Source organism: Esox lucius, chromosome 20, assembly GCF_011004845.1.
Source record: "Esox lucius isolate fEsoLuc1 chromosome 20, fEsoLuc1.pri, whole genome shotgun sequence".
Classification (NCBI taxonomy): Eukaryota; Metazoa; Chordata; class Actinopteri; order Esociformes; family Esocidae; genus Esox; species Esox lucius.
The window spans coordinates 42,010,680-42,038,062 of record NC_047588.1 but is presented as its reverse complement, the minus strand read 5'-3'; the positions used below and the strand labels follow the sequence as shown (position 1 = coordinate 42,038,062).

The 27,383-nt window shown below is 46.7% G+C and overlaps 1 protein-coding gene across 3 annotated transcripts in view; it reads right to left on the bottom strand.

Moving 5' to 3' along the window:
- pard3bb (par-3 family cell polarity regulator beta b) overlaps positions 1-27,383 on the bottom strand; it is a 332,127-nt gene that overhangs the window by 208,310 nt on the left and 96,434 nt on the right. For all 3 annotated transcript variants that reach the window (XM_029115967.2, XM_034288552.1, XM_034288553.1), the window contains 5 exons: positions 19,882-19,965; positions 13,456-13,581; positions 10,715-11,115; positions 7,767-7,906; positions 7,037-7,165 (listed from right to left, as the gene is read on the bottom strand). In XM_029115967.2, the coding sequence (XP_028971800.2) occupies positions 7,037-7,165; positions 7,767-7,906; positions 10,715-11,115; positions 13,456-13,581; positions 19,882-19,965 (880 nt within the window). The remainder of the gene's footprint in view (positions 1-7,036; positions 7,166-7,766; positions 7,907-10,714; positions 11,116-13,455; positions 13,582-19,881; positions 19,966-27,383) is intronic.

Genomic DNA, 27,383 nt, shown 5'->3' with positions numbered 1-27,383 from the left:
CCTGAAACCAACAGACCACCCCCCTCTCTGAAACCAACAGACCACCCTCCTCCTGAAACCAACAGACCACCCCCCTCTCTGAAACCAACAGACCACCCTCCTCCTGAAACCCGGACCGTTGGGACCTGGAAACGGGGCTCACCAGACGTCCTTACCCAGCCAAGTGTGCCTCTTCAACGCCAGCCTATCCCCAATATAGACCAATGGAACCACCCCAGTCACATAGAGAAAAACTGTGTCTAGGAAGTCGGGGGTCATTTGGGAACCTCTAACACTATAGGTTCAGGGATACGGGGCACACCAAAGGCCTTATTGAGAAGGTCCTGCAGGTAGCAGCTACAGGTGATCTGCAGGGTGGATTAACCTGTCCAGTCATCTGGGACATCCTCAGGAATGTATTGCAGAGGAGCCCACCGCCACGACACACACACAGAACCCACCTCTACACACAGGGTTTTAAAGACCCCAAACAGACAGAGACCAAGAGGGGGAATGCAGTGGGAAAAAAGCATAAAGGTGAATCTTCTTTATGTCTGGGTGCAGATGAGAGCCAAGTGGTTCAGAGTTTCATCAGACAGAGCCGTGATCCTGGGACGGTTCTATGGTCACTGCCAAGCTCTTTTAATCAGAGCCGTGATCCTGGGACGGTTCTATGGTCACTGCCAAGCTCTTTTCATCAGAGCCGTGATCGTGGGACGGTTCTATGGTCACTGCCAAGCTCTTTTCATCAGAGCCGTGATCGTGGGACGGTTCTATGGTCACTGCCAAGCTCTTTTCATCAGAGCCGTGATCGTGGGACGGTTCTATGGTCACTGCCAAGCTCTTTTCATCAGAGCCGTGATCGTGGGACGGTTCTATGGTCACTGCCAAGCTCTTTTAATCAGAGCCGTGATCCTGGGACGGTTCTATGGTCACTGCCAAGCTCGTTTAATCAGAGCCGTGATCGCAGGTCGGTTGTATGGTCACTGCCAAGCTCCTTCCATCAAAGCTGCGATCGCAGGTCGGTTGTATGGTCACCGCCAAGCAGAGCTGCTGTGATAAAAACACCCTGATGGGACTACGCTGTGTGGGCCCTGGCGCTTCATCCGGAAACACTTCTTATCCCCACGCTTTGTTTTCGAGGGACAAATCAAATTGTGGATATCCCCAGTAATATTGAATAAGCCTCTGAGCCTGTGCCCCCCCCAACCCCACCCTCGGTGACTGGGGCAAGGTGAAGACTACCGGGAATGTGACCTTCAGGGTCGGTGAGGATTCAAGGGACGTCTCATCCATTAGCAAGCCCTGCTTGGTTCCCGAGCATCTGCTTCATTCCCCTGACAGGTGATCCAACCAATGTCCTGGGTAATTATCCTCCATGCCCGAGACGGGGCAGAGAACTCAAATATTGTCCGTAAAAGAGAAGATCACTATTTATGATAAACAAACACACCATATTTTTGTCTGCAAGTTATTTCTTCACCCATCCGGTTAGAATTTTTGCTTTGGTTTTTTCCCCCCGACACACTCATAAAGACACACACACAGACTGCCATCCTAAACACTCCCCTCACAAAGACACACACACACACACACACACACACAGACTGCCATCCTAAACACTCCCCTCACAAAGACACACACACAGACTGCCATCCTAAACACTCCCCTCACAAAGACACACACACACACACACAGACTGCCATCCTAAACACTCCCCTCACAAAGACACACACACACACACAGACTGCCATCCTAAACACTCCCCTCACAAAGACACACAGACATTTACCAACCTAAATGTTTCATTGTTTTTGTTTTTATTCTATTATATATATATTTTTTTTTTTTTTTACTTACACACACCCCTCACAAAGACACATACACACACACAAACACACACACACACACATCCACCAAACTAGACACTCCCATTATAAAGACACACACACACACACACCTCCTAACAACACACTCTCATTACATAGACATAAACAAACAACATCTGACTGCTCACATGACACACACACACACACACACACATCATCTGTTCACTACACATTACGTATTACCCTTAGGAATAACTCCATACACAAGACTTAACACACACCATGGTTGTAAAACACTAATGTATTATGGGTAATTAATTAATTTCTTAAGGAGCCCAGGACAAGCAGAGTCAGTTTGTTTGTTAATTGTCCTTTCAGCAGCTACTGACTGGAACGAGATGCAAACATAATTAAAACTCAATGTTTTTGTCTCTGTGGCCACATTCAAAGACTTAGTCATGGATAATTGTACGGACTTGTCATTCCTGCTGTTAGATATGATCAACTATGTTCTTGTCATGTCGGGTTCCTGTCAGGTCATGTCGGGTTCCTGTCAGGTCATGTCGGGTTCCTGTCAGGTCATGTCGGGTTCCTGTCAGGTCATGTCGGGTTCCTGTCAGGTCATGTGGAGTTGCTGTCAGGTGGAGTTGCTGTCAGGTCATGTGGAGTTGCTGTCAGGTGGAGTTGCTGTCAGGTGGTATATAGTTTGTCCAGGAGTCATTGGGTGATGTGCTGTGTAGGGATCAGTGTACACTATGGGATACAGTCATGGTGAACGTTCAGTATCAGAACCATTTAGTACTGTATATAAATCTGTCTAAAATACAGGGGAGGGGGGAGGGTTTCTGCTAGCCTGTCTGTCCATGTCACACAGCTTTCCTCTGTTTAGTCGACAGGTTATCATTCTACAGAGAGAACGTCAATATTTCCCCAGCAGTATCCACTTGTCTTTATAAAGACCAGAGAGTTTGTTTAAACTATGTTTAAATATGTTTAAAGGACATTTGGCTGCATGTCACTGAGCATGTGAGAGGAAGACAAAGAAAGACCCTAAAATTGCAAGAACAATCAAAAAACCCACAGGGACAATCAGAAACCTGCACCTTATTTGAGCATTAGGAACCAAATCAGGTTTACACTGCATCATAGCCAATTGTTAACTAATTCCTTAGATATGTCACGGCTACTTGGGCGGCAGAGTGAAGGCATTATACAGACGTTGCCCTTGATTCCCACCGTTCTGAAACTAAACAAAGAGACGAATGAGAAGACAATGGAGACAAGGCTCTCTTTCCTGACTGGGTATATTTTGGCACCATGTCCCTAGTCACGGAGCAAACCGCCACCTCTCTCACATTGTTATTTTCACAAAAGCGCTGAACGAGACAAAAACAGAAGAAATGGCAGTCCCTAAATGGTGCCCTACCTTGAATACTCCTTATCAAACGAAGTGGACTACACAGGACAAATGGTGCCCTACCTTGAATACTCCTTATCAAACGGAGTGCACTACACAGGACAAATGGTGCCCTACCTTGAATACTCCTTATCAAACGGAGTGCACTACACAGGACAAATGGTGCCCTACCTTGAATAGTCCTTATCAAACAGAGTGCACTACACAGGACAAAGGGTGCTACTGGGGAGGCCACCAGACTTGTGAAGTGGTCAAGGACTTACTCAGCAAGGACCCTGGACTTCACACAGTCCTGCCGCATGCTGCATCTATTTCCTGTTCACTTCCTGGTGGGCCTCGCAACATGTCCAGGGCACTTCCTGTAGTACCTCAGGGCCATGTGCACCGTGCCCAATGACCTGGCCACTCACTTCCTGTCTACGCCCTCTGAGTCAACAATAACCAAAGGATAAAAGACTTGTAGAGCTAGGGGGGTGAGGGGGGGGCATGGAAAGGAGGGTTATGAGAGAAAAACCAAGAGAACAGCATATAGACACAGACAGACAGACGGCTTTTCATCTTGACATATTCCCTAGCCCTCCATGGAGGACAGGACAAAGACAGGAAACAGAACTCAGGGCTTCCTGTTGGTCTTCTCAGGCCAAGCACAAACAAAAGAAACACCAGGGACACGTCAGAAAACAGACGAAGAAAGTGAAATGGCTCAAATCAGGGATTTTCCTGCATATAAAACTCAAAGACGACCACCTTCCCAAAATATTGGTTCTCCCCCCAGTTGGGCTATTTGAAATGGGCTTGGGCGGGTCAGTTCACAGATTGGGCTGTAAAGAAAAAATAGCGATTGAGCGGTATTTTTGAGGAGTATGCAGATATCATGGTTAACTGTCAATGATCTGGCAAACTTGCACACAGGACCTAACCAGTCCTGACAACACAGAGATGAGTAATGTCAGATTATAATTGTTTTTCAATAAAACTTAACTAAACTACATCCAATTTGCTCAACATTTGTTAATGTTTCAGATTACTTTTGGCACAATTAGATTATTTTCAATAGAGTTTGTGAGACAAAGGAAGATGACTGGTGAAAAGACAATTTGATTAAGGTATGTTAAAGACAGTACACTATATGCAATATAAAGTGTAAAAATACAGAATTAATATATTTAAGTCACTAACACTATAAATATATGAACGTGAAGACTTTGGATCAGCGAAAGCAGCACAGCGGAGTAGAAACGGAAATAAAAGATGTGGCGTCAAGGCAAGGATGGAGGAAAAAACAACACAACAAGGCTGTAATATATAGGCATACAGCTCTGATGCGTTTTTAATGCAAGTCAAATTAAAAAGAGCACAGTATAACAAAGAAAATAGACAACAATAATATCACCTGTGATTAATTACGAAGTCGGATGAGTGAATTCATTATGTGAATCCTTGAATAAACGTGGTTTTGATGCTAAATGTTTTTGGGTGGCTTAAACATTATGAAGAAGGAATCATTTGCTCTGTACGCTACAAGTGTTTAGGGGCACAGTAAAAAAGACAAGCAGAAGGGGCAGGCTGGACGCTCTTAAACCCCTTAAAAGTCATCTAGTCACCAACAGGCAGAGGAGAACAAATTAATTTAATATGTAACATGTTAGTACGTTAAGAATGAATATTGCTTGTATATTTTGGATGCTATTAGGGAGGACATTGTGTATTAGATGCTAAAGGGGACAACAGGGCAGTTTTAACACTGTAATAGTTGTCTTTATCATGTGTCTAGCTGGATATTATATAAAGAACATCACAGAGTGTATCCAGATATTGTATAAAGTATATCCCAATATTATATAAACGATATCACAGAGTGTATCCAGATATTAAATAAAGTATATCACAGAGTGCATCCAGATATTAAATAAAGTATATCACAGAGTGCATCCAGATATTAAATAAAGTATATCACAGAGTGTATCCAGATATTATATAAAGTATATGCAGATATTATATAAAGTAAATCACAGAGTGTATCCAGATATTATATAAAGTATATGCAGATATTATATAAAGTATATCACAGAGTGTATCCAGATATTGTATAAAGTATATCCCGATATTATATAAACGATATCACAGAGTGTATCCAGATATTAAATAAAGTATATCACAGAGTGCATCCAGATAATATATAAAGTATATGCAGATATTATATAAAGTATATCACAGAGTGTATCCAGATATTAAATAAAGTATATCACAGAGTGTATCCAGGTATTATATAAAGTAAATCAGAGTGTATCCAGATATTATATAAAGTATATCACAGAGTGTATCCAGGTATTATATAAAGTAAATCACAGAGTGTATCCAGATATTATATAAAGTAAATCACAGAGTGTATTCAGATATTATATAAAGTATATCACAGAGTGTATCCAGGTATTATATAAAGTAAATCACAGAGTGTATCCAGATATTATATAAAGTATATCACAGAGTGTATCCAGGTATTATATAAAGTAAATCACAGAGTGTATCCAGGTATTATATAAAGTAAATCACAGAGTGTATCCAGATATTATATAAAGTAAATCACAGAGACGGTCCGGTGGAGCGTGGGGTAGCCGGGGAAGGGGTACCACTTTTGCCAAATTTTGACCAGGAAACACCCTGATAATTCAAACTCACCAACCTCCAGCTCTATATTTTGGGAGTACATGCAAACACTGACCCCTGACCTTAACCCTGACCCAACAGGACAAACAAGATAAAGAACAGGAGGGAAGTGAAAGCCTAAACTGTCTAAACTGTCATAACAAAACAAGCATGAGGTTAAGGAAGAGAAATAGGCAGACATTACATTGTCATTTGCATTGATTCATGACAGTATAACAGGAATACATCACCAATGAAAACCTGAATGATTGCCGTCTGAAGCCCAATCTTCGCCAAACAAAAAATAATAAAATGACTGTTTTAATGAAATCATTCACTGTAAGAGGCCCTGCAGAGAAGAAGGAGGTGGAAGGAAACATGACAAATGTTGTCACCAAGGGGACAGGAACACACACCTGTTAACACACAATCACACACACACACACACACACACACCCACATACAAATACCAACACAAACTAAAACACACAGACACTAAAACAAACATATTAATATACACACACACACACACATGCTGCACAGTCAGTCCTGTTACCAATTGATTTGCTAATTGTTCCCCCACAAAGCGGCCGTATTCATATAGTGTGTGTGTGTGTGTGTGTGTCTGTGTGTGCACAGCGCCAGAAGTACAGAACAGAACCAGAGAGAGTTGGTTGATGAGAAAAAGACAATTGTTTTATTAATAGATAGATTGAATGGATGGATGGAATTTACTGAAGCTGGAAGTTCTAGGAGTGCAGGAAGGCTATGGGGAAGCAGCAGAGAAAGACAGGATCGTTAATGACCACAACACCTGAAGAAAATCAGTTACAATAAAGACGTGTAGGCTGAAGAGCTGTGTTTAATCGGACAGATCAGGACCTAGAAAATTAAGCCCCATATATAGATGAAGTCGTAGATAACCATTTCTTATGTCTCTACAAAGTACAAGGAAACATTCCAAGGTGGTTTTTCTAATAAATGCGCTAGCGCAACGCCTAGTCATCTATGGTGCCGGCTAGCAGAGGGCACCAAGGCTGCAGTAACTAAAACCAACACGTAGACTGTAAGAGGCCAGTTTCTGAGTTGGATCATGTCTTTCTGTCTACCCTGGTAGTTGTAGTTCATCTAAGCAGCAACTGAATTGCAGTATAAGCAGACTCACCAGTTCTCGAGGTAGGAACATGTCTTCCTGTCTGCACACCAGTAGAACAACGGGGTCCCCCTGTCTGGTACTCCTCAACATGGCGACCAGCTCCTCCTGACTGCGGCCTGCCATGTCCACGCCGTTCACCTACAACGTGGAGGGGAAACACTGCGTCACCACCGGAGAAGCCGTCGGACACGTCAAGACAACAGAGTCTAGACCACACTGAAACCGCTGCCCTCAGCTGTGTGTACAAACAAACCCAGTAGGACACTCCAACCACCCAGAATGGCCCCTGGAGCCCAGGGAATTCCACCAAACCCAGAACGGTCCCTGGAGCCCAGGGAATTCCACCAAACCCAGAATGGCCCCTGGAGCCCAGGGAATTCCACCAAACCCAGAACGGTCCCTGGAGCCCAGGGAATTCCACCAAACCCAGAATGGCCCCTGGAGCCCAGGGAATTCCACCAAACCCAGAATGGCCCCTGGAGCCCAGGGAATTCCACCAAACCCAGAATGGCCCCTGGGGCCCAGGGAATTCCACCAAACCCAGAATGGCCCCTGGGGCCCAGGGAATTCCACCAAACACAGAATGGCCCCTGGAGCCCAGGGAATTCCACCAAACCCAGAATGGCTGAGCCCCACAAACCCCCTCCCACAAAACTGCACTCAGCACCCTCCTATTTGCCCGGATTAGTTGCCTGAGTAAGTCACTCACTGACGATTGGCTGCCTGGCCTTCCACTCACCTCCAGGATCCTATCGCCTGACTGCAGGCGTCCGTCTTTGACAGCGGCCCCTCGTGGGAGGATGTTCTTGACCAGGATCGGCCCAGGGCCATGGACAGACGAGTCCCTGGTCACCACGGTGAAGCCAAGGCCCTCCGGACCTGCAGACAGAGTGTATACAGCGCTGTTGTTGGTGATGGACACTCCAGCAGGGCGGGATCAGAACACAACCACATCAGATCATTGGCTTGGTGGTCTCATTGTGTATGGGCCGTTGGAGCGACACTGATCAGGATCAGGTTCCCCCTGCATACGGTCCCTTAAGCCTCAGCCCACCCTGCGTCCAGCCCTAAGACCTGTCCCGCCCGCCCTGCGTCCGATCCTAAGACCTGTCCCGCCCACCCTGCGTCCGGCCCTAAGACGCGTCCCGCCTACCCGCCCACCTTGTGTCCCGCCCACCCTGTGTCCCGCCCACCCTGTGTCCCGCCAACCCTGCGTCCCGCCCACCCTGCGTCCGGCCCTAAGACGCGTCCTGCCACCCGCCCACCCTGTGTCCCGCCCACACTGTGTCCGGCCCTAAGACGTGTCCCGCCCCCGCTCCGAAACATCCAATCCGGCGATAGGATACGGCACGGTCGGGTGATGGGCCCCGGCTGTTACAATGCCACAGTCCTTTAGCAGCACGGGAAGATTACAGAGAACTGGGCTGGGAAGGCAAGACATTCATTTAACATGCCCATTCCATGTGATTGGTTGAGGGGGAGGGAGGGAGGGGAGCACCAGCCATGCCTCTGAGCACTGTGATACTGCTATATTTCCCCTCAAGGATGTGTGTGTGTGTGTATGTGTGTGTGTGTGTGTGTGGGGGGGGGGCAATTTAAAGCTACCCTGAAAGGCCCTTTGACTCGTCTCCAGGTGTAAGAGAGAGAGAGAAAGATAGATATAGAAAAAATACTAGGATTAGTAGAGGGACAAAAATAAGAAAAAGACAGGGAGAAGGAGAAGACAGGGAGAAGGAGAAGACAGAGAGAAGGAGAAGACAGGGAGAAGGAGAAGACAGGGAGAAGGAGAAGACAGGGAGAAGGAGAAGACAGAGAGAAGGAGAATACAGGGAGAAGGAGAAGACAGGGAGAAGGAGAAGACAGGGAGAAGGAGAAGACAGGGAGAAGGAGAAGACAGGGAGAAGGAGAAGACAGGGAGAAGGAAAAGACAGGGAGAAGAAGACAGGGAGAGGGAGAAGACAGAGGGAGAAAGTCAATTTAAATGAGAGGGAGGGAGAAGACAGAGAGAGGGAGGGAGAAGACAGAGAGAGGGAGGGAGAAGACAGAGGGAGAAAGGCAATTTAAATGAGAGGGAGGGAGAAGACAGAGAGAGGGAGGGAGAAGACAGAGAGAGGGAGGGAGAAGACAGAGAGAGGGAGGGAGAAGACAGAGGGAGAAAGGCAATTTAAATGAGAGGGAGGGAGAAGACAGAGAGAGGGAGGGAGAAGACAGAGAGAGGGAGAGGAACAGAGGGATCAGGAGAGGGGTAGGAGGAGAGAAGACAAATTAGAGGAGGATCTTTAGCAGGAAGCGAGGAGGCGTGTGTGAGCCAAGTCTGAGCAGTTTTTATGCCGGTCATTTAGCACAACCCGTTTAGAGTCCGTCAGCAGTTCTCTCGCTCTGCTTTCTGCAATGAATTCATATCAGCCAGCTATGGCCGGATCAATAAAAACCCAATAGACTTAGTGAGGTGAAATCATGGCCTGTCCAGCCAGCTGCCCACCTCTGGTTGGTGAGGGAGAGTGAAGACATCCAGCCAAGACCTGAATCACCTCCTCTTCAGCCCTTCCTTACAATCTACAATTAAACTGAGGCAACGCACTCCCCCCCAATCCACCTCCCTTCTACAAGTGTTTCCCCTAGGAGTTTTTTCTTATGTGGCAGTGGCAAAGGAATTCAGGGTGAGCACGTGTTTGGGGGTGGGCGACGGTGGGATGACAGGTGGTTGCCCGCAGGTTGGTGGTGACGGGGAAGTCTCTGCGTCGGCACAGAATGCATGAATGTCTTTAATCCCCAAAACCCTTTTTCTTTATAATATAACTGTATAAATAACCATGGATGCTTCCTGACAAATTTGTAAGACCCTTTAGAGCATTTACCTATACTGAAAGTCCTTTAGCCATCTACTGATTTACACTAGCAAGTGCAGCACGCATTTCCCTACATTCTGTCCTGGTCCCCACTGGGAATCAAACCCACAATCCTAGCATTACACACACCACTATTACCAAGTGAGCCACAGATTCCTTACATCTCTTCTAATCTGCTCCTCCCTCCCCTCTCGTCCCTCCTCACCCCTCTCTCTCCTCTCCCCTCCAATCTTCCCTGCCCCTCGCTTTCTTCCTGCAATCTTGTTCTAGAGCCCATTGTCAGCATTAGGAACAAGGCTGTGTTAATTCAGTTATGGTGGCCATGCACCGACTCAAGGGCTTCAGGCTGCACAATTAATCCATTTAGCGTTGAAATCGCAATACTGACGTGCAACATTTATATTGCAAGAGCATGCAATATTTCTGAGCACATCTCAGCTGAGTCGAATGTCTCTGTTATAGTTTAGTCCAGGACTTTTTCTCGCCTTGAGACAACAACCTGCACATAGAGGAGAGGCCTTCCCCCTGTCCCTCTGTACCCCTCCTGCCTCACCTCACCACGTCTGTCTCACCTCACCCCTCCTGCCTCACCTCACCCCTCTTGCCTCACCTCACCCCTCCTGCCTCACCTCACCCCTCCTGCCTCACCTCACCACGTCTGTCTCACCTCACCCCTCCTGCCTCACCTCACCACGTCTGTCTCACCTCACCTCTCCTGCCTCACCTCACCCCTCTTGCCTCACCTCACCCCTCCTGCCTCACCTCACCCCTCCTGCCTCACCTCACCACGTCTGTCTCACCTCACCCCTCCTGCCTCACCTCACCACATCTGTCTCACCTTTCTTCAGATCAATCTTCAGTTTCTTCCCTCCCTTCTTGCCAGCAAAGCCCATCATGGTAGGATGGGAGGGACCCTTCGGAAGAGGGCTGTCACTCTTCACCTTGGAGACAGGAGATAGGCTGACGGGCACCGGTTGTGTCGAGCCCAGAAGTCGACCCTCAAGGTTGCTGCTGTCCTCACCCAATCGGGGGGCAGAGGAGTCAGTGGGCTTGAAAGTGGGCTTGACTTTGACTGGAGGTGGCTCCTTGGGGGTGGTCTTGGAAAGGGCTTTGGGGCTGTCGGAATGGTTGAAGAGCTGACCAATCAGACTCTTCTCGTACCTCTCCCTGTTGAAGACAGGAACTACTTCCAGGCGTACCACAGGGGACCGCATAGCCTGACGGAACACTTCCTGTGACCTAGGGGAATAAATCACTGTTGTTGAGACCAAAAACAGCATATTATAAACAGGAACCTATTGGTTATGAACTACAGGGGGCAGAAGTAATGGCTATGTACAACCGATGTCAAAGCTGTGTGCTACTGACAAGGTACAGTCCTGAATCAGGGCAACACACTGATAACACCAGATCCGCATGCAGAACTTAAACTTGTATTGATGTCGATTAAAGATTTGCATACAAATTATGTTTACTGGTACAGCTCTCAAGTTACTGTATGGATCCATCGGATAATAGAAAACGTTTGTGGAAAATAACATATGGACTAATACGGTCATCTGGAAGGTGAACAACAGGTATAATTTCATTATAATCTGATAGATGATTACACTAAATTATATTAACCTTATTTCTCCTGGTGATTAGTCAGATGAGCAACGACCTGGTCTGATTACACCTGGCACAGCAATCTCTTTAACTCATTTACCGAGGATTATAATTTGGTTATAAACTCACAAATCAATCCGAGTCATACCGTAAAAATATTACCATGAACTATGACAATTGACTAGGTGTCACTCCTCTGAAATAGTTTTTGATTGCTTTGTTTTATTTACGTTGCTTCTCGGGGGATTTCCAGAACGCAGGGCTTTTTGTAAAGGCCTGACTTCCCAGCGGCACCCTGATCCCTGCATTGTGGACTAATTCCCACCAGAACACTTATGCCTCGTCTCCACTGGTACCAAACACTGGTGTTTTCCCCTAAAGTCCAGAAATGTTTGTTTCCTTTGACACAGGCTGTGGCCAGATGGCTCACTTGGTGCCAAGCCCCGGACTTTAGGACGCAGGGTGGGGTTTGCGGGTTGACGCGTGATGTGTTGTGAAAACACCTCATGTTGGGCTATTCGTATAGTAACGTGTATGGTTTGCTGGGTCTTTAGGCTTTTCGTAACGATTTTCATCCGATCTAACAAACAGATCAATGATAAAATAAAGAAAATAAAGCAACAGTGCTGGGAAGCAAAGACAACAGAAAGAATTGGAACGACCAAAGACGGTATGATACCGCTGACTCAAAAGAAAAGCATTGAGAACGAGACATTACCTGCAGAACCTATAACAACACAACATTACCTCAGAATTCAACCAAATCCTTCTATTAAAGGTATACTTATCAAACTACAAAATGAATACACTGGCTAGTTGCAGTGTCACGAGTGTAGATGACGAAAGAGCCGGTCGCCGAAGTTTAAGGAAGAAATTAGTTTTAACACTGTATTATAAACAAACTGAGCATGGCATTATTGATTATTTTACTACCAGAAACAGGAAAGTCTAGAGCCAACATTAGCATAAATCACTGGGGTCTGCCTTGTACCGGGGTAAAGCACCAGTGGAAATGCAGGCAGTAGTTCCTGGTCCAGGGGACCTCCAGGGGAACATGTTTTAGTTTTTGCCTGATTGTACGTTGTTCTAGTACATGTTGTCAGGGACGGACGCATTGGAAATGTTAAAGGAAGAAAGGTTTGCTTGTCCATGTTAAGTAGAACAGAGGATCCACAACGATATGTACAACTGCATTATCTTAATGTGATTATCACAATGTCACAGGAAATGCAAACTTGTAGTGTATTAGAGCTTTGAAAGGGCTTCTACTGTTTGTAATTTACACTAGTAATTAATAATAATCTACAGAATGGGATTAGTTTCCTGCAGCATGAAATGCAACGAAGAGAGGGCATGTCTTGGTCTGATAACCTTGTCTCTGTAACAGCAACATCTCACCCACTACAACACAACGCTTCAAGGCCAATTCTGCTCAATGTTTCCTGAACTAGACATCCTAACCCAGACAACAACTACTCCAGTCAACACTGACAGAGGCTGACCCGGTCCAGTCCTGGTAGACCATAGATCTGACTGAACCAGACCTGGTAGACCATAGATCTGACCCGGTCCAGTCCTGGTAGACCATAGATCTGACTGAACCAGACCTGGTAGACCATAGATCTGACCTGTGCCTGTCCTGGTAGACCATAGATGTGACGGAACCAGTCCTGGTCAACCATAGATCTGACCGGGCCAATCCTGGAAGACCATAGATCTGACCAGGCCAGTCCTGGTCAACCATAGATCTGACCGGGCTAGTCCTGGTAGACCATAGATCTGACCGGGCCAGTCCTGGTAGACCAAAGCGTCTGACTGGTTTACAACCTGCATCCATCTCAACCACAAAACACCAATGACCCCGCTGGTCAGCAGCGCACTATTACATGAGTAGCGAGCAACTTGAGACCCAGTCTGCGACGGTGAAAGACTGCAAGGCGGCCACACAAAGGAAAGAGCCAGGATACTTACTGGGTAAAGGATTTGTCCATTAACTCAGTCTCATTGATTTTAACAATGCACTCATCGTCCTGGAAGATTCCTTCTCTCTTCGAGCGACTGTTCTCCTCTACACCACGAATGTGCAGGCCCAGAGCCCTGTGGAGAAATGGAACGCCAGGGAGAAAAGGAGAAAGGGAGGGCGAGAAAACGAGGACAATCAGTCGTATTAGACCACAGAGTGTAACATAATGGAGCAAAGAGAGAAATCATTTCGACAGGTTATCGACCAAACATCATAACAAAAGCTGCAAAAAAACTGCAGGAAAACCATCCAAGAAGGTTTGGGTGATAGCAAGACAGGACAAAACAAAAAATAAAGTGGCCAAATGAAAAGGATGAAAGTAAAGAGAAAATGCCCCAGCAACAAACATCGCCTGGAAAGACACAAAACTCAGATAATAAAAACCTGTCTCTCCACAGTCAGTCTGTCTCTCCTCAGTCAGTCCGTCTCTCCTCAGTCAGTCACTCTGCGTCTCCTCTCCGGTCTGCGTCTCCTCTGTCTATTTCTCCTCTATCTCTCTATGTTCTCCATCTGCCCTCACATTGTTCAGCACTCTGCCACAACCACAACTACAGGTTCTGTTCCATGGTTCTGGTGTGTTGACTGGCTGGCTTTATAAGCCCTATCAGCCAGTAAGCCAACATCCCACTACACTGTAGGCCAAAATCACACAGCACTGTAGTCCAACATCGCCATTCTCTCATCACCCAGTTAGTCTGCAGAGAGGGGAGGAAGCCCAGAACATCCTGACCATTAATCATGTCTCAACCACAAACTGAGCAAAGACGACCGTGGCTTGTCTTGGCCCGATACTGAATTAAAGCTTTCGGGTCCACATCAATGCCTCGCCCAATATTATCACTGTGGCTGGTGAAAAAAAAGTTGTCCACCTTCATTGAAGCTCACAGTAACTGGTGGTTAAATACTGAAGGTCAACCATCCACTCCAAACAGGCCTAACCACCCCCTTAGGGTGACTTGGCTATAAGATTCTCAACCCAGTCAGCACTGCTGTTCTCCACCTGCTTGTGCGTTCTCACGCCGAACAGCAGCCCACTTCCTGTGGGTTGGGAGCGTCAGTTTGACTCCCGGTAGCCATCATAATGGCACAAAATAAAGCTATTTAGCAGTCATTCAGTCAGACGTTGCCAGGGAATACTCCATCAGCTGAATGTAATCGCCTGTTATTGTGAACAGCAGACATCGTATCAGATATGACTCCAAGACGCCAGACAGACAGGAGAGAAGGGAATAAAGCTATTTACTGAATGCCAACATTAAGTCGGGGGAAACATCCCGATGCTGAGCACCAGGCCAGCGTTACTATGACAGCAGACATCATGTCACGCAGGCAGGACAGAGAGGTCACTCCGGCGAGATACTGTTCAGAACGTGCCGTTCTTTACTGACAAAATAAAAAAAGAGTGTTTCTGGGGTCTCTGCTCGCCCTGCTACACACTGATATGAATGTATGAGAAGGCTGACCTACTAGTTAGTAGAGGATAGTTAATCAACACCAGACTGGCAAGCTGACCTACTAGTTAATAGAGGATAGTTAATCAACACCAGACAGGCAGGCTGACCTACTAGTTAGTAGAGGATAGTTAATCAACACCAGACAGGCAGGCTGACCTACTAGTTAGTAGAGGATAGTTAATCAACACCAGACAGGCAGGCTGACCTACTAGTTAGTAGAGGATAGTTAATCAACACCAGACAGGCAGGCTGACCTACTAGTTAGTAGAGGATAGTTAATCAACACCAGACAGGCAGGCTGACCTACTAGTTAATAGAGGATAGTTAATCAACACCAGACAGGCAGGCTGACCTACTAGTTAGTAGAGGATAGTTAATCAACACCAGACAGGCAGGCTGACCTACTAGTTAGTAGAGGATAGTTAATCAACACCAGACAGGCAGGCTGACCTACTAGTTAGTAGAGGATAGTTAATCAACACCAGACAGGCAGGCTGACCTACTAGTTAGTAGAGGATAGTTAATCAACACCAGACAGGCAGGCTGACCTACTAGTTAATAGAGGATAGTTAATCAACACCAGACAGGCAGGCTGACCTACTAGTTAGTAGAGGATAGTTAATCAACACCAGACAGGCAGGCTGACCTACTAGTTAGTAGAGGATAGTTAATCAACACCAGACAGGCAGGCTGACCTACTAGTTAGTAGAGGATAGTTAATCAACACCAGACAGGCAGGCTGACCTACTAGTTAGTAGAGGATAGTTAATCAACACCAGACAGGCAGGCTGACCTACTAGTTAGTAGAGGATAGTTAATCAACACCAGACAGGCAGGCTGACCTACTAGTTAGTAGAGGATAGTTAATCAACACCAGACAGGCAGGCATACTCCATGTGTTTGTGTGGCCGGGGGGTGAGAGTGTCTAAGGGAACCATATGGAGTCTTTCTTTCAGGAATATTACCTCAGAACACTGCTGGCAGATCCCCTGTAAGAGGACCAAGGTTCAACCCCAAAAGGATTAGACACAGTGTCGTGACGGCAGGCTCACTCAGATCAATACCCCTCCAGTCAGTTAACGCCCCCGGCAACATAGCTAACGGCAGGCGTCCAGTATAAGACCCAGGAAACACTAGAAGTGTATGTCAGTGTGTCAACCTACTGTAAGTCTGGCCAGCTACAACCTACTTAAGTTAGCTTCAGGTGGCTAAGAAGTGATAGCGCTTGAAGAAACACATTTTAATAACTTTTTAAAAGTAAAAGTCATACTTTGCTACATAAATCATCATGAGGCGTTCCATTGGTCAATCCATGGCAACCAGAGACTAATGCTGCCCTGACCCCACAGCAGAATGTCTGGATGAGTCTGCCGGGGTCAGAACCATGGTTACCACTATAGCACCAGACCCAACATCAGAGTGTCTGAATGTCTTTCAGATGGGGTGGAGGACCTGACGAGCTTGAGACAGCTGTGAGACTCTCTGGAAATAATTCACCACCCCCAGGCCTTTCTACATTTACTGTGTTACAGCATAGTAACAGAACAAAGAGGATCTCTGCACCCTCAGAATCAATGCAGTTCTCAATTTATTTGAGCTCTAATGAAGGTCGGCCGACCGAAAGCTCAAATCTACAAATTGTTTGAAATTATTTGCAAATATAAAACAAAGCAATTGAATACAAAATACTTTTTGGTGTTCAAAAGTGGCAAAAACTCATAATTAAATGATTTCACGTTTTAACACAAAGTGCTGAAAAGTCTAGGAGGGTAAATACTTCTGAGATCCACTGAACCTCCTAGGCTTCTTCAGAATCAGACACATATTCATCAAGAATATTACTGAGTAGTGCTACACAGTACATCAAACACATAAGGACAATGTATATCAGTATGTCAAACACATAAGGACAATGTATATCAGTATGTCAAACACATAAGGACAATGTATGTCAGTATGTCAAACACATAAGGAAAATGTATGTCAGTATGTCAAACACATAAGGACAATGTATGTCAGTATGTCAAACACATAAGGACAATGAATATCAGTACATCAAACATATTAGGACAATGTATGTCAGTACATCAAACACATTAGGACAATGTACACTCACCTAAAGGATTATTAGGAACACCATACTAATACTGTGTTTAACCCCCTTTCGCCTTCAGAACTGCCTTCATTACATGGACATGGTCAGAAACAATGCTCAGGTAGGCCGGGGCATTTAAACAATGCCCAATTCGCACTAAGGGGCCTAAATTGTGCCAAGAAAACATCCCCCACACCATTACACCACCACCACCAGCCTGCACAGTGGTAACAAGGCATGATGGATCCATGTTCTCATTCTGTTTACGCCAAATTCTGACTCTACCATCTGAACATCTAAACCGAGACTCATCAGACCAGGCAACATTCTTCCAGTCTTCAACTGTCCAATTTTGGTGAGCTCGTGCAAATTGTAGCCTCTTTTTCCTATTTGTAGTGGAGATGAGTGGTACCCGGTGGGGTCTTCTGCTGTTGTGAAATACTCAGACCGGCCCGTCTGGCACCAACAACCATGCCACGCTCAATATTGCTTAAATCACCTTTCTTTCCCATTCTGACATTCAGTTTGGAGTTTAGGAGATTGTCTTGACCAGGACCACACCCCTAAATGCATTGAAGCAACTGCCATGTGACTGGTTGATTAGATAATTGCATTAATGAGAAATTGAACAGGTGTTCCTAATAATCCTTTAGGTGAGTGTATTTTTAGTAAGTCAAACATATTAGGACAATGTATGTCAGTACGTCAAACACACGGGGACCCTGTATTTTGTCTTGAAAGAACGCTGCTAATGTCAAAGTGACAGGATTTTTTTTTTATTAAAATAAAAAAGAATTTGAAAGAGAACTTAAATATTTTACATTTTAGGTAAACTTAATCCAAACCTCAAACAAATTCTCCTAGTCTGCTACAGTTGTGCTCAAAAGTATGCATACCCTTGGAGAATTGGTAATATATGTACCATTTGTAAACATGAGTGAGCAGGCAAAAATATGTGTATTTTATATCTAATGGGATTCACATTCAACTGTATATCATAACAGAATGGCACAATCATGGCAACAAAGAAAAAAATGAAATGACCCAAAGTCTGCATGCCCTTAGTTCATAACCATTTCACGCGTGAGTTTCAAAAATACTTTAATGCCCCCCCCAGTGTGAGCTTTTTTGCATGACCAGTCATGTTTTCAAAAACAATGCCAAAACTTCACACTGTCTGCCAGGGCATGCAAACTTATGATCACAACTGTATGTAAATTCTCCTAACCTACCGCAAAATGTTGGTGCATAGAACACTTAGTACATCTAGTCAAAACCCAACTACTGACAGCCTACTGACAATCTAATGACGGCCTACTGACATTCTAATGACGGCCTACTGACATTCTAATGACGGCCTACTGACAAACTAATGACGGCCTACTGACAATCTAATGACGGCCTACTGACAATCTAATGACGGTCTACTGACAATCTAATGACGGTCTACTGATATTCTAATGAATGCCTACTGACATTCTAATGATGGCCTACTGACAATCTAATGACGGTCTACTGACAATCTAATGACGGTCTACTGATATTCTAATGAATGCCTACTGACATTCTAATGATGGCCTACTGACAATCTAATGACGGTCTACTGATATTCTAATGAATGCCTACTGACATTCTAATGATGGCCTACTGACAATCTAATGACAACCTACTGACCATCTACTGACGGTCAACTGACCATCTGTTGAACGTCTTACTGCCTCTTGTTCTCTAAAACATGTTCACTTCAAACCAAACACTTTTCTATAGGTCAAAAATAATAGCTCACTATGTTTAGATAATGCTTTCTCAAAGGTTAAACAAAAATTTGACCAAAATTGATTTAATATGTCTGGGAAAAAATGAGAAAAACAGAGAAAGAAGGGAAAGAAAAAGAGAGACATAAAGAGGTAGCTGACCACCGTGACTCAGTGACACCACGGGCAGACCTGGCTCCAAAAGACCACACTGACTTCAAAAGACCACACTGACTCCAAAAGACCACACTGACTCCAAAAGACCACACTGACTCCAAAAGACCACACTGACTCCACAATGAGACCATAAACACAAAGGATGAAAACATTATTATGTTATTTTAAATCATCATCATTTAGTTGTTGACCTATCATGGCAGCAAGATTTACGACCGGTTGCCGTGAGAAAAGCCAACCAAAAGGCCTGTCAAATTCATATTTAATATTAGAATGACATTCCAAAAGAAAAAAAGGCAATTTGAATATTCAGATGTGTGTCTGATGGTGACATTTGCTGAGCAGCCATCCGACCCCCCCCCGTCGGGTCATTGCCCTCAGGAGAAAAGGTCAACCAGGAGCATTAACAACATTGTAAACAGAACCTGTCTGTTCATCTACTTGCCTCGTCATTCTCCAACTATGTGAAGTGTTACAACACTGTACACAGCTAATATAATAATCTATGATCCATTTGAAAACCATCTTGTAATGGAGTGGACGCGTAAAGAGTGGACGCGTAAAGGGAGGACGCGTAAAGAGTGGACGCGTAAAGAGTGGACGCGTAAAAAGTGGACGCGTAAAGAGTGGACGCGTAAAGAGTGGACGCGTAAAGGGAGGACGTGTAAAGGGAAGATGCTTAAAGGGTGGACGCGTAAAGGGTGGACGTGTAAAGGGAGGACGCGTAAACGGAGGACGCGTAAAGGGAGGACGCGTAAAGGGAGGACGCGTAAAGGGAGGACGCGTAAAGGGAGGACGCGTAAAGGGAGGACGTGTAAAGGGATGATGGAGTATGTCAAACACTTTAGGACCCTGAATTGTAAAGGGATGACTGAGCAGGGATGATGTACTCACCGTCCACTGAGGGAGGACACATAAGGAACCACGTGGATCCCCAGAGGACCATGTTCTCCTGAGATCTCCACTGTCTTGGTCAGGCTGAACACACACACACAGACAGACAGCGAACACAGACAGCAACAGAGAGAAGACAACAAACCATGGAGAAAATAATAGTGGTTATGAAGGCAGTAAAACTGAACAGGTTCTTAGGTCTGTAGTCTGCAAACTCACACTATCACGGATGTCAAAGCAGATGTGTTATAGAGGAGAGTGATATAGAGACAAGGAGAGTGATATAGAGACAAGAGTGATATAGAGAGGAGAGTGATATAGAAGGAGAGTGATATAGAAGGAGTGTGATATAGGAGTGTGATATAGTAGGAGTGTGATATAGAGAGAAGGAGAGGGATATAGGAGAGTGATATAGAAGGAGTGTGATATAGGAGTGTGATATAGAAGGAGTGTGATATAGAGAGAAAGAGAGGGATATAGAAGGAGAGTGATATAGAAGGAGTGAGATATAGAAGGAGTGTGATATAGAGAGAAGGAGAGGGATATAGAAGGAGAGTGATATAGAGAGAAAGAGATGGATATAGAAGGAGAGTGATATAGAAGGAGAGGGATGTAGAAGGAGAGTGATATAGAAGGAGAGTGATATAGAGAGAAGGAGAGGGATATAGAAGGAGAGTGATATAGAAGGAGAGGGATAGAGAGAGAAGGAGAGGGATATAGAGAGAAGGAGAGGAATATAGAGAGAAGGAGAGGAATATAGAGAGAAGGAGAGGGATATAGAGAAAAGGAGAGGGATATAGAGAAAAGGAGAGGGATATAGAGAAAAGGAGAGGGATATAGAGAAAAGGAGAGGGATATAGGGAGAAGGAGAGGGATATATAGAGAAGGAGAGGGATATAGAGAGAAGGAGAGGGATATAGAGAGAAGGAGAGGGATATAGAAGGAGAGGGATATAGAAGGAGAGGGATATAGAGGAACAGAGAGGAGAGGATCAGTAGTCTGTAAACTCACACTGTCATGGCTGTCAAAGCAGATGTGTTGGCGTTGAGACAGTTAGTCTACTACTCAGTAACAACCTTTCCTCTGGTTCAGATTTCTTGCTCTCACACACACACACACACACACACACACACACACACACACACACACACACACACACACACACACACACACACACACACACACACACACACACACACACACACACACACACACACACACACACACAGTCCTGCTACAGTCAAAACTTTGTCTTTCTCAGGGTCTTAGGCCCTCCCCCTCTCCCTCCCTTCGCCTCCCCCTCTCCCTCACGTCGCCTCTCCCTCTCCATCACGTCGCCTCCCCCTCTCCCTCACGTCGCCTCCCCCTCTCCCTCACGTCGCCTCCCCCTCTCCCTCACGTCGCCTCCCCCTCTCCCTCACGTCGCCTCCCCCTCTCCATCCCGTCACCCCCCCCCTCTCCATCCCGTCACCCCCCCTCTCCATCCCGTCACCCCCCCCTCTCCATCCCGTCACCCCCCCCTCCATCCCGTCACCTCCCCCTCTCCCTCACGTCGCCTCCCCCTCTCCCTCCCGTCACCTCCCCCTCTCCCTCACGTCTCCTCCCCCTCTCCCTCACGTCGCCTCCCCCTCTCCCTCACGTCGCCTCCCCCTCTCCCTCACGTCTCCTCCCCCTCTTCATCCCGTCACCTCCCCCTATCCCTCACGTCACCTCCCCCTCTCCATCCCGTCACCTCCCCCTCTCCCTCACGTCGCCTCCCCCTCTCCATCCCGTCACCTCCCCCTCCCCATCGCGTCACCTCCCCACCATGTCTGCTATTCTTGTCAGTCAGGTTGTCTGTTACTCAGCCTGTTCACATGATCCGGGTTGTCTATCCTTGCAAACTGTTTCCATAATCATCACGTTTCTGGCCAGCTAATTTGACCAGTTCCCTTCCCATTTTTGTAGGGCTTAGTAAGGGCATATCAACTTTAACATTATAAAATAGAAATAAACTACAAAATAAGTTTTAAACCTTGAATACCATTTCAGGCAAAGAAAGGCACAGTCAACTTCCACACCTGTACTGACGGATATAAACTAATTAACGTTTATGTTTCTCTTTTTCTATCCCTCACGTCGCCTCTCCCTCTCCATCACGTCGCCTCCCCCTCTCCCTCACGTCGCCTCCCCCTCTCCCTCACGTCGCCTCCCCCTCTCCCTCACGTCGCCTCCCCCTCTCCCTCACGTCGCCTCCCCCTCTCCATCCCGTCACCCCCCCCTCTCCATCCCGTCACCCCCCCTCTCCATCCCGTCACCCCCCCTCTCCATCCCGTCACCCCCCCCTCTCCATCCCGTCACCCCCCCCTCCATCCCGTCACCTCCCCCTCTCCCTCACGTCGCCTCCCCCTCTCCATCCCGTCACCTCCCCCTCTCCCTCACGTCTCCTCCCCCTCTCCCTCACGTCACCTCCCCCTCTCCCTCACGTCTCCTCCCCCTCTCCCTCACGTCTCCTCCCCCTCTTCATCCCGTCACCTCCCCCTATCCCTCACGTCGCCTCCCCCTCTCCATCCCGTCACCTCCCCCTCTCCCTCACGTCGCCTCCCCCTCTCCATCCCGTCACCTCCCCCTCCCCATCGCGTCACCTCCCCACCATGTCTGCTATTCTTGTCAGTCAGGTTGTCTGTTACTCAGCCTGTTCACATGATCCGGGTTGTCTATCCTTGCAAACTGTTTCCATAATCATCACGTTTCTGGCCAGCTAATTTGACCAGTTCCCTTCCCATTTTTGTAGGGCTTAGTAAGGGCATATCAACTTTAACATTATAAAATAGAAATAAACTACAAAATAAGTTTTAAACCTTGAATACCATTTCAGGCAAAGAAAGGCACAGTCAACTTCCACACCTGTACTGACGGATATAAACTAATTAACGTTTATGTTTCTCTTTTTGTGTCATGTCACATTTGTTGTCGCGTCCGTGGGATTTCTGCCGGCCTCACAGCTCCCTACAGCTGACCTCTACACTGTGACCTAACTTTGGGAGGTCACAGAGGCCAGGACAGATCAGGTAGCATTCAGTCAGTTCCTCCCCTCTTCTTCTCTGATCACGTGTTCGTCCATCCAGATGACGTGTTTTCCCAACCACTGATGTATATGGGGCTGAGAGGACCGGCGCCCCCTACGGGTAGGTATTTAATGTGTTTCTATAGATCTGGACCACTGATGTGTGACCAAGCGAAGACGTGTTAGTTAAGTGTGATTAGAGACACACCGACACACGCTGTATGTTCTAGGCCTGACGGGCCAAACGTTACGTAACCGGGACACACGGCAGAATCATATATTCTGGTGTGTCAGTTCAACGGAATCGAGGAACTACGGAGGAACTACGGAGGAACTACGGAGGAACCACCGAGGAACCACCGAGGAACCACCGAGGAACTACCGAGGAACTACCGAGGAACTACCGAGGAACTACCGAGGAACTACCGAAGGAACTAACGAGGAACCACCGAGGAACTACCGAGGAACTACGGTTAATTTCCTTCACCCTGCAGCCTGATGTCAAGCCCACACCTCTACACAAACACACACCTAAACTGTTCCGTGGGCTCCTTAAAACACCTCCTCTCCATCTCTGGTTCCCTGACAGACAAGATCTCTTGACAGCTCAAAATCTGACAGCGAGGCAGAACCTGCAGCAGCATGTTGTTTTGTTAAAGAGTTTATCATCTTGACCCCACTGTGACTTTCTCATTCATTCTACACTGACCTCTCTCTGTCTTTTTACCTCTCCTCTCTCTGTCTTTATCCCTCACCTCCTCTCTCTCTTTATCCTCTCTCTGTCTTTTTAACTCTCCTCCTCTCTGTCTCAATCCCTCTCCTCCTCTTTCTAATCAGCCTGCATTTGTAATTGCCTGAACGATGCTCTGTGTGTCTCTTCATTACCAGGAGACCAGAGAGGCCAGGTGTGTGTGTTCCTAATTTGAGGGGAGAGGCTTTATGCCTGTGAGGAGAGGAGAGGAGGAGAAAGGAGGCTTCAGGAATGATAAGAGCTACTGTCAGAGATAACAGACTAAAACAGAGGTGGGGGATGGAGAGAATAGAGGGATACAGACACAAGGAGAGAGGGATACAGACACAAGGAGAGAGGGATACAGACACAAGGAGAGAGGGATACAGACACAAGGAGAGAGGGATACAGACACAAAGAGAGAGGGATACAGACACAAAGAGAGAGGGATACAGACACAAGGAGAGAGGGATACAGACACAAGGAGAGAGGGATACAGACACAAGGAGAGAGGGATATAAAGTAATAGAGGGATAAAGAGAAGAGAGGGGCATGATGGGAACTGAATACCCATACCTGAAGGGGAAGTCTCTCTCCTCCCTGTCCCTGTCTTTAGTGCATTCTCCCTCAGTCCCTCTGTCTCCCCCTCAGTCCCTCTGTCTCCCCCTCAGTCCCTCTGTCTCCCCCTCAGTCTCTCCCTCAGTCCCTCAGTCTCCCCCTCAGTCCCTCAGTCTCCCCCTCAGTCCCTCAGTCTCCCCCTCAGTCCCTCCCTCAGTCCCTCAGTCCCTCCCTCAGTCCCTCTGTCTCCCCCTCAGTCCCTCTGTCTCCCCCTCAGTCCCTCTGTCTCAGTCCCTCTGTCTCCCTCAGTCCCTCTGTCTCTCCCTCTGTCTCCCCCTCAGTCTCCCCCTCAGTCTCCCCCTCAGTCCCTCAGTCTCTCCCTCAGTCCCTCAGTCACCCCTCAGTCCCTCAGTCTCCCCCTCAGTCTCCCCCTCAGTCTCTCCCTCAGTCCCTCAGTCTCTCCCTCAGTCCCTCAATCACCCCTCAGTCCCTCAGTCTCCCCCTCAGTCTCTCCCTCAGTCCCTCAGTCTCTCCCTCAGTCCCTCCCTCAGTCCCTCTGTCTCCCCCTCAGTCCCTCCCTCAGTCCCTCTGTCTCCCCCTCAGTCTCTCCCTCAGTCCCTCTGTCTCCCTCAGTCCCTCAGTCTCTCCCTCAGTCCCTCAGTCTCTCCCTCAGTCCCTCAGTCTCTCCCTCAGTCCCTCAGTCTCTCCCTCAGTCCCTCAGTCTCTCCCTCGGTCTCCCCCTCAGTCCCTCAGTCCCTCAGTCTCTCCCTCGGTCTCCCCCTCAGTCCCTCTGTCTCCCCCTCAGTCCCTCTGTCTCCCCCTCAGTCCCTCTGTCTCCCCCTCAGTCCCTCTGTCTCCCCCTCAGTCCCTCAGTCCCCCAGTCTCTCCCTCAGTCCCCCAGTCTCTCCCTCAGTCCCCCAGTCTCTCCCTCAGTCCCCCAGTCTCCCCCTCATTCCCTCTGTCTCCCCCTCATTCCCTCTGTCTCCCCCTCAGTCTCTACCTCAGTCTAATAGGTGCTTTATTGGCAAGAATAAATGGTTGCCTCTGTTGCCAAAGCAAACATGTTAAGGTAGCAATAGTGATACAGTACATAAACAAATACAATGAAAGTGTTAAAGCATAATCAAAATAAATAAAAACAGCATACCAAATAATATTGACAATTTTACAAGAATAAACATGAAAAAACAAATAATAATCAAATATTAAAATTGTGGGTGCTATTGTTTCTGTTTTGTAATGACAGGCCAGGACATCTCTCTCCCTCAGTCTCTCCCTTTCTCCCTTCTGTCTTTCTCCCCACTGTCTCCTTCTTTCTGTCTCCTCTCTCCCGTCTGTCTCCTTCCCTCTCCCCTTCATCTCTGTCTCCTGCAGGTGCAGCACTTCACAACCATTTGTGCCATTTGGGGTGAAAGGGGGTTGGGGGGGGGGGGGGGGGGAGAGTTCAGACTATAGTAACGAACAGTCGACCAATGAGCTGTGATGTTGTGATGTAAAGCTGCTGGGGGGGGGGTCTGCTGGAAGAGGCCCTGGCTGATCTGTCTGTGAGCGCAGGTGGAGTCCTTATCTACCTGCCATTCTACCAACACCAGAGAGCGTGGAAGGAGAATGAAAAGGGATCATAACAGAGAGTGCATTACCAAATCACTCCCTCCACTCCTCTTTTCAAGCCTCTTCCTACTCTCTCCCCTCTCTCCTTTTCAAAGCTCAATCTTCAAAGAGCTGAGGAGGAGAGCTTTACAATGTGCAGAAACAAACAAAAACAACACACCGCAGCAGAGCAGATTAACACTTCCTGGTTGGTTGTGACTCGGCTCAATGACTGAATGGATGAAAGCGAGAAGGTTCCTGTGTAGAAGAGACCTTGAGCAAATAGCTAACACTTCTTTTGAATAACACTGTATGAGGATTTGAATACAGTTTCAATACAGTTGACAGTTCTTTATCTAAGTATTATTGTGCAGAAGCTGAAGGCACTTGTGCCTTTTACTGCCAGATGTATTACCTGAAGCTGGGTAAGTAAAAGGCCAGTGTGGATCTAATACCTAAAGCTGGGTAACTAAGGAAAAGGACAGTGTGGATCTTATACCTGAAGCTGGGTAACTAAGTAAAAGGCCAGTGTGGATTCAATACCTGAAGCTGGGTTATTAAAGAAAAGGCCATTCTGGATCTAATACCTGAAGCTGGGTGACTAAGGAAAAGGCCATTCTGGATCTAATACCTGAAGCTGGGTAAGTAAGTAAAATGCCAGTGTGGATCTAATACCTGAAGCTGGGTAACTAAGAAAAATGCCAGTGTGGATCTAATACCTAAAGATGGGTAACTAAGGAAAAGGACAGTGTGGATCTAATACCTGAAGCTGGGTTATTAAAGAAAAGGCCATTCTGGATCTAATACCTGAAGCTGGGTGACTAAGGAAAAGGCCATTCTGGATCTAATAGCTGAAGCTGGGTAAGTAAGTAAAATGCCAGTGTGGATCTAATACCTGAAGCTGTGTAACTAAGTAAAATGCCAGTGTGGATCTAATACCTGAAGATGGGTAACTAAAGAAAAGGCCAGTGTGGATCTAATACCTGAAGCTGGGTAACTATGTAAAAGGCCAGTGTGGGTCTAATACCTGAAGCTGGGTAACTAAGGAAAAGGCCAGTGTGGATCTAATACCTGAAGCTGGTTAACTAAGTAAAAGGCCAGTGTGGATCTAATACCTGAAGCTGGGTAACTAAAGAAAAGGCCAGTGTGGATCTAATACCTGAAACTGGGTAACTATGTAAAAGGCCAGTGTGGATATAATACCTGAAGCTGGGTAACCATGTAAAAGGCCAGTCTGGATCTAATACCTGAAGCTGGGTAACCATGTAAAAGGCCAGTGTGGATCTAACACCTGAAGCTGGGTAACTAAGGAAAAGGCCAGTGTGGATCTAACACCTGAAGCTGGGTAACCATGTAAAAGGCCAGTCTGGATCTAATACCTGAAGCTGGGTAACTATGTAAAAGGCCAGTGTGGATCTAATACCTGAAGCTGGGTAACCATGTAAAAGGCCAGTCTGGATCTAACACCTGAAGCTGGGTAACTATGTAAAAGGCCAGTGTGGATCTAACACCTGAAGCTGGGTAACTAAGGAAAAGGCCATTGTGGATCTAACACCTGAAGCTGGGTAACTATGTAAA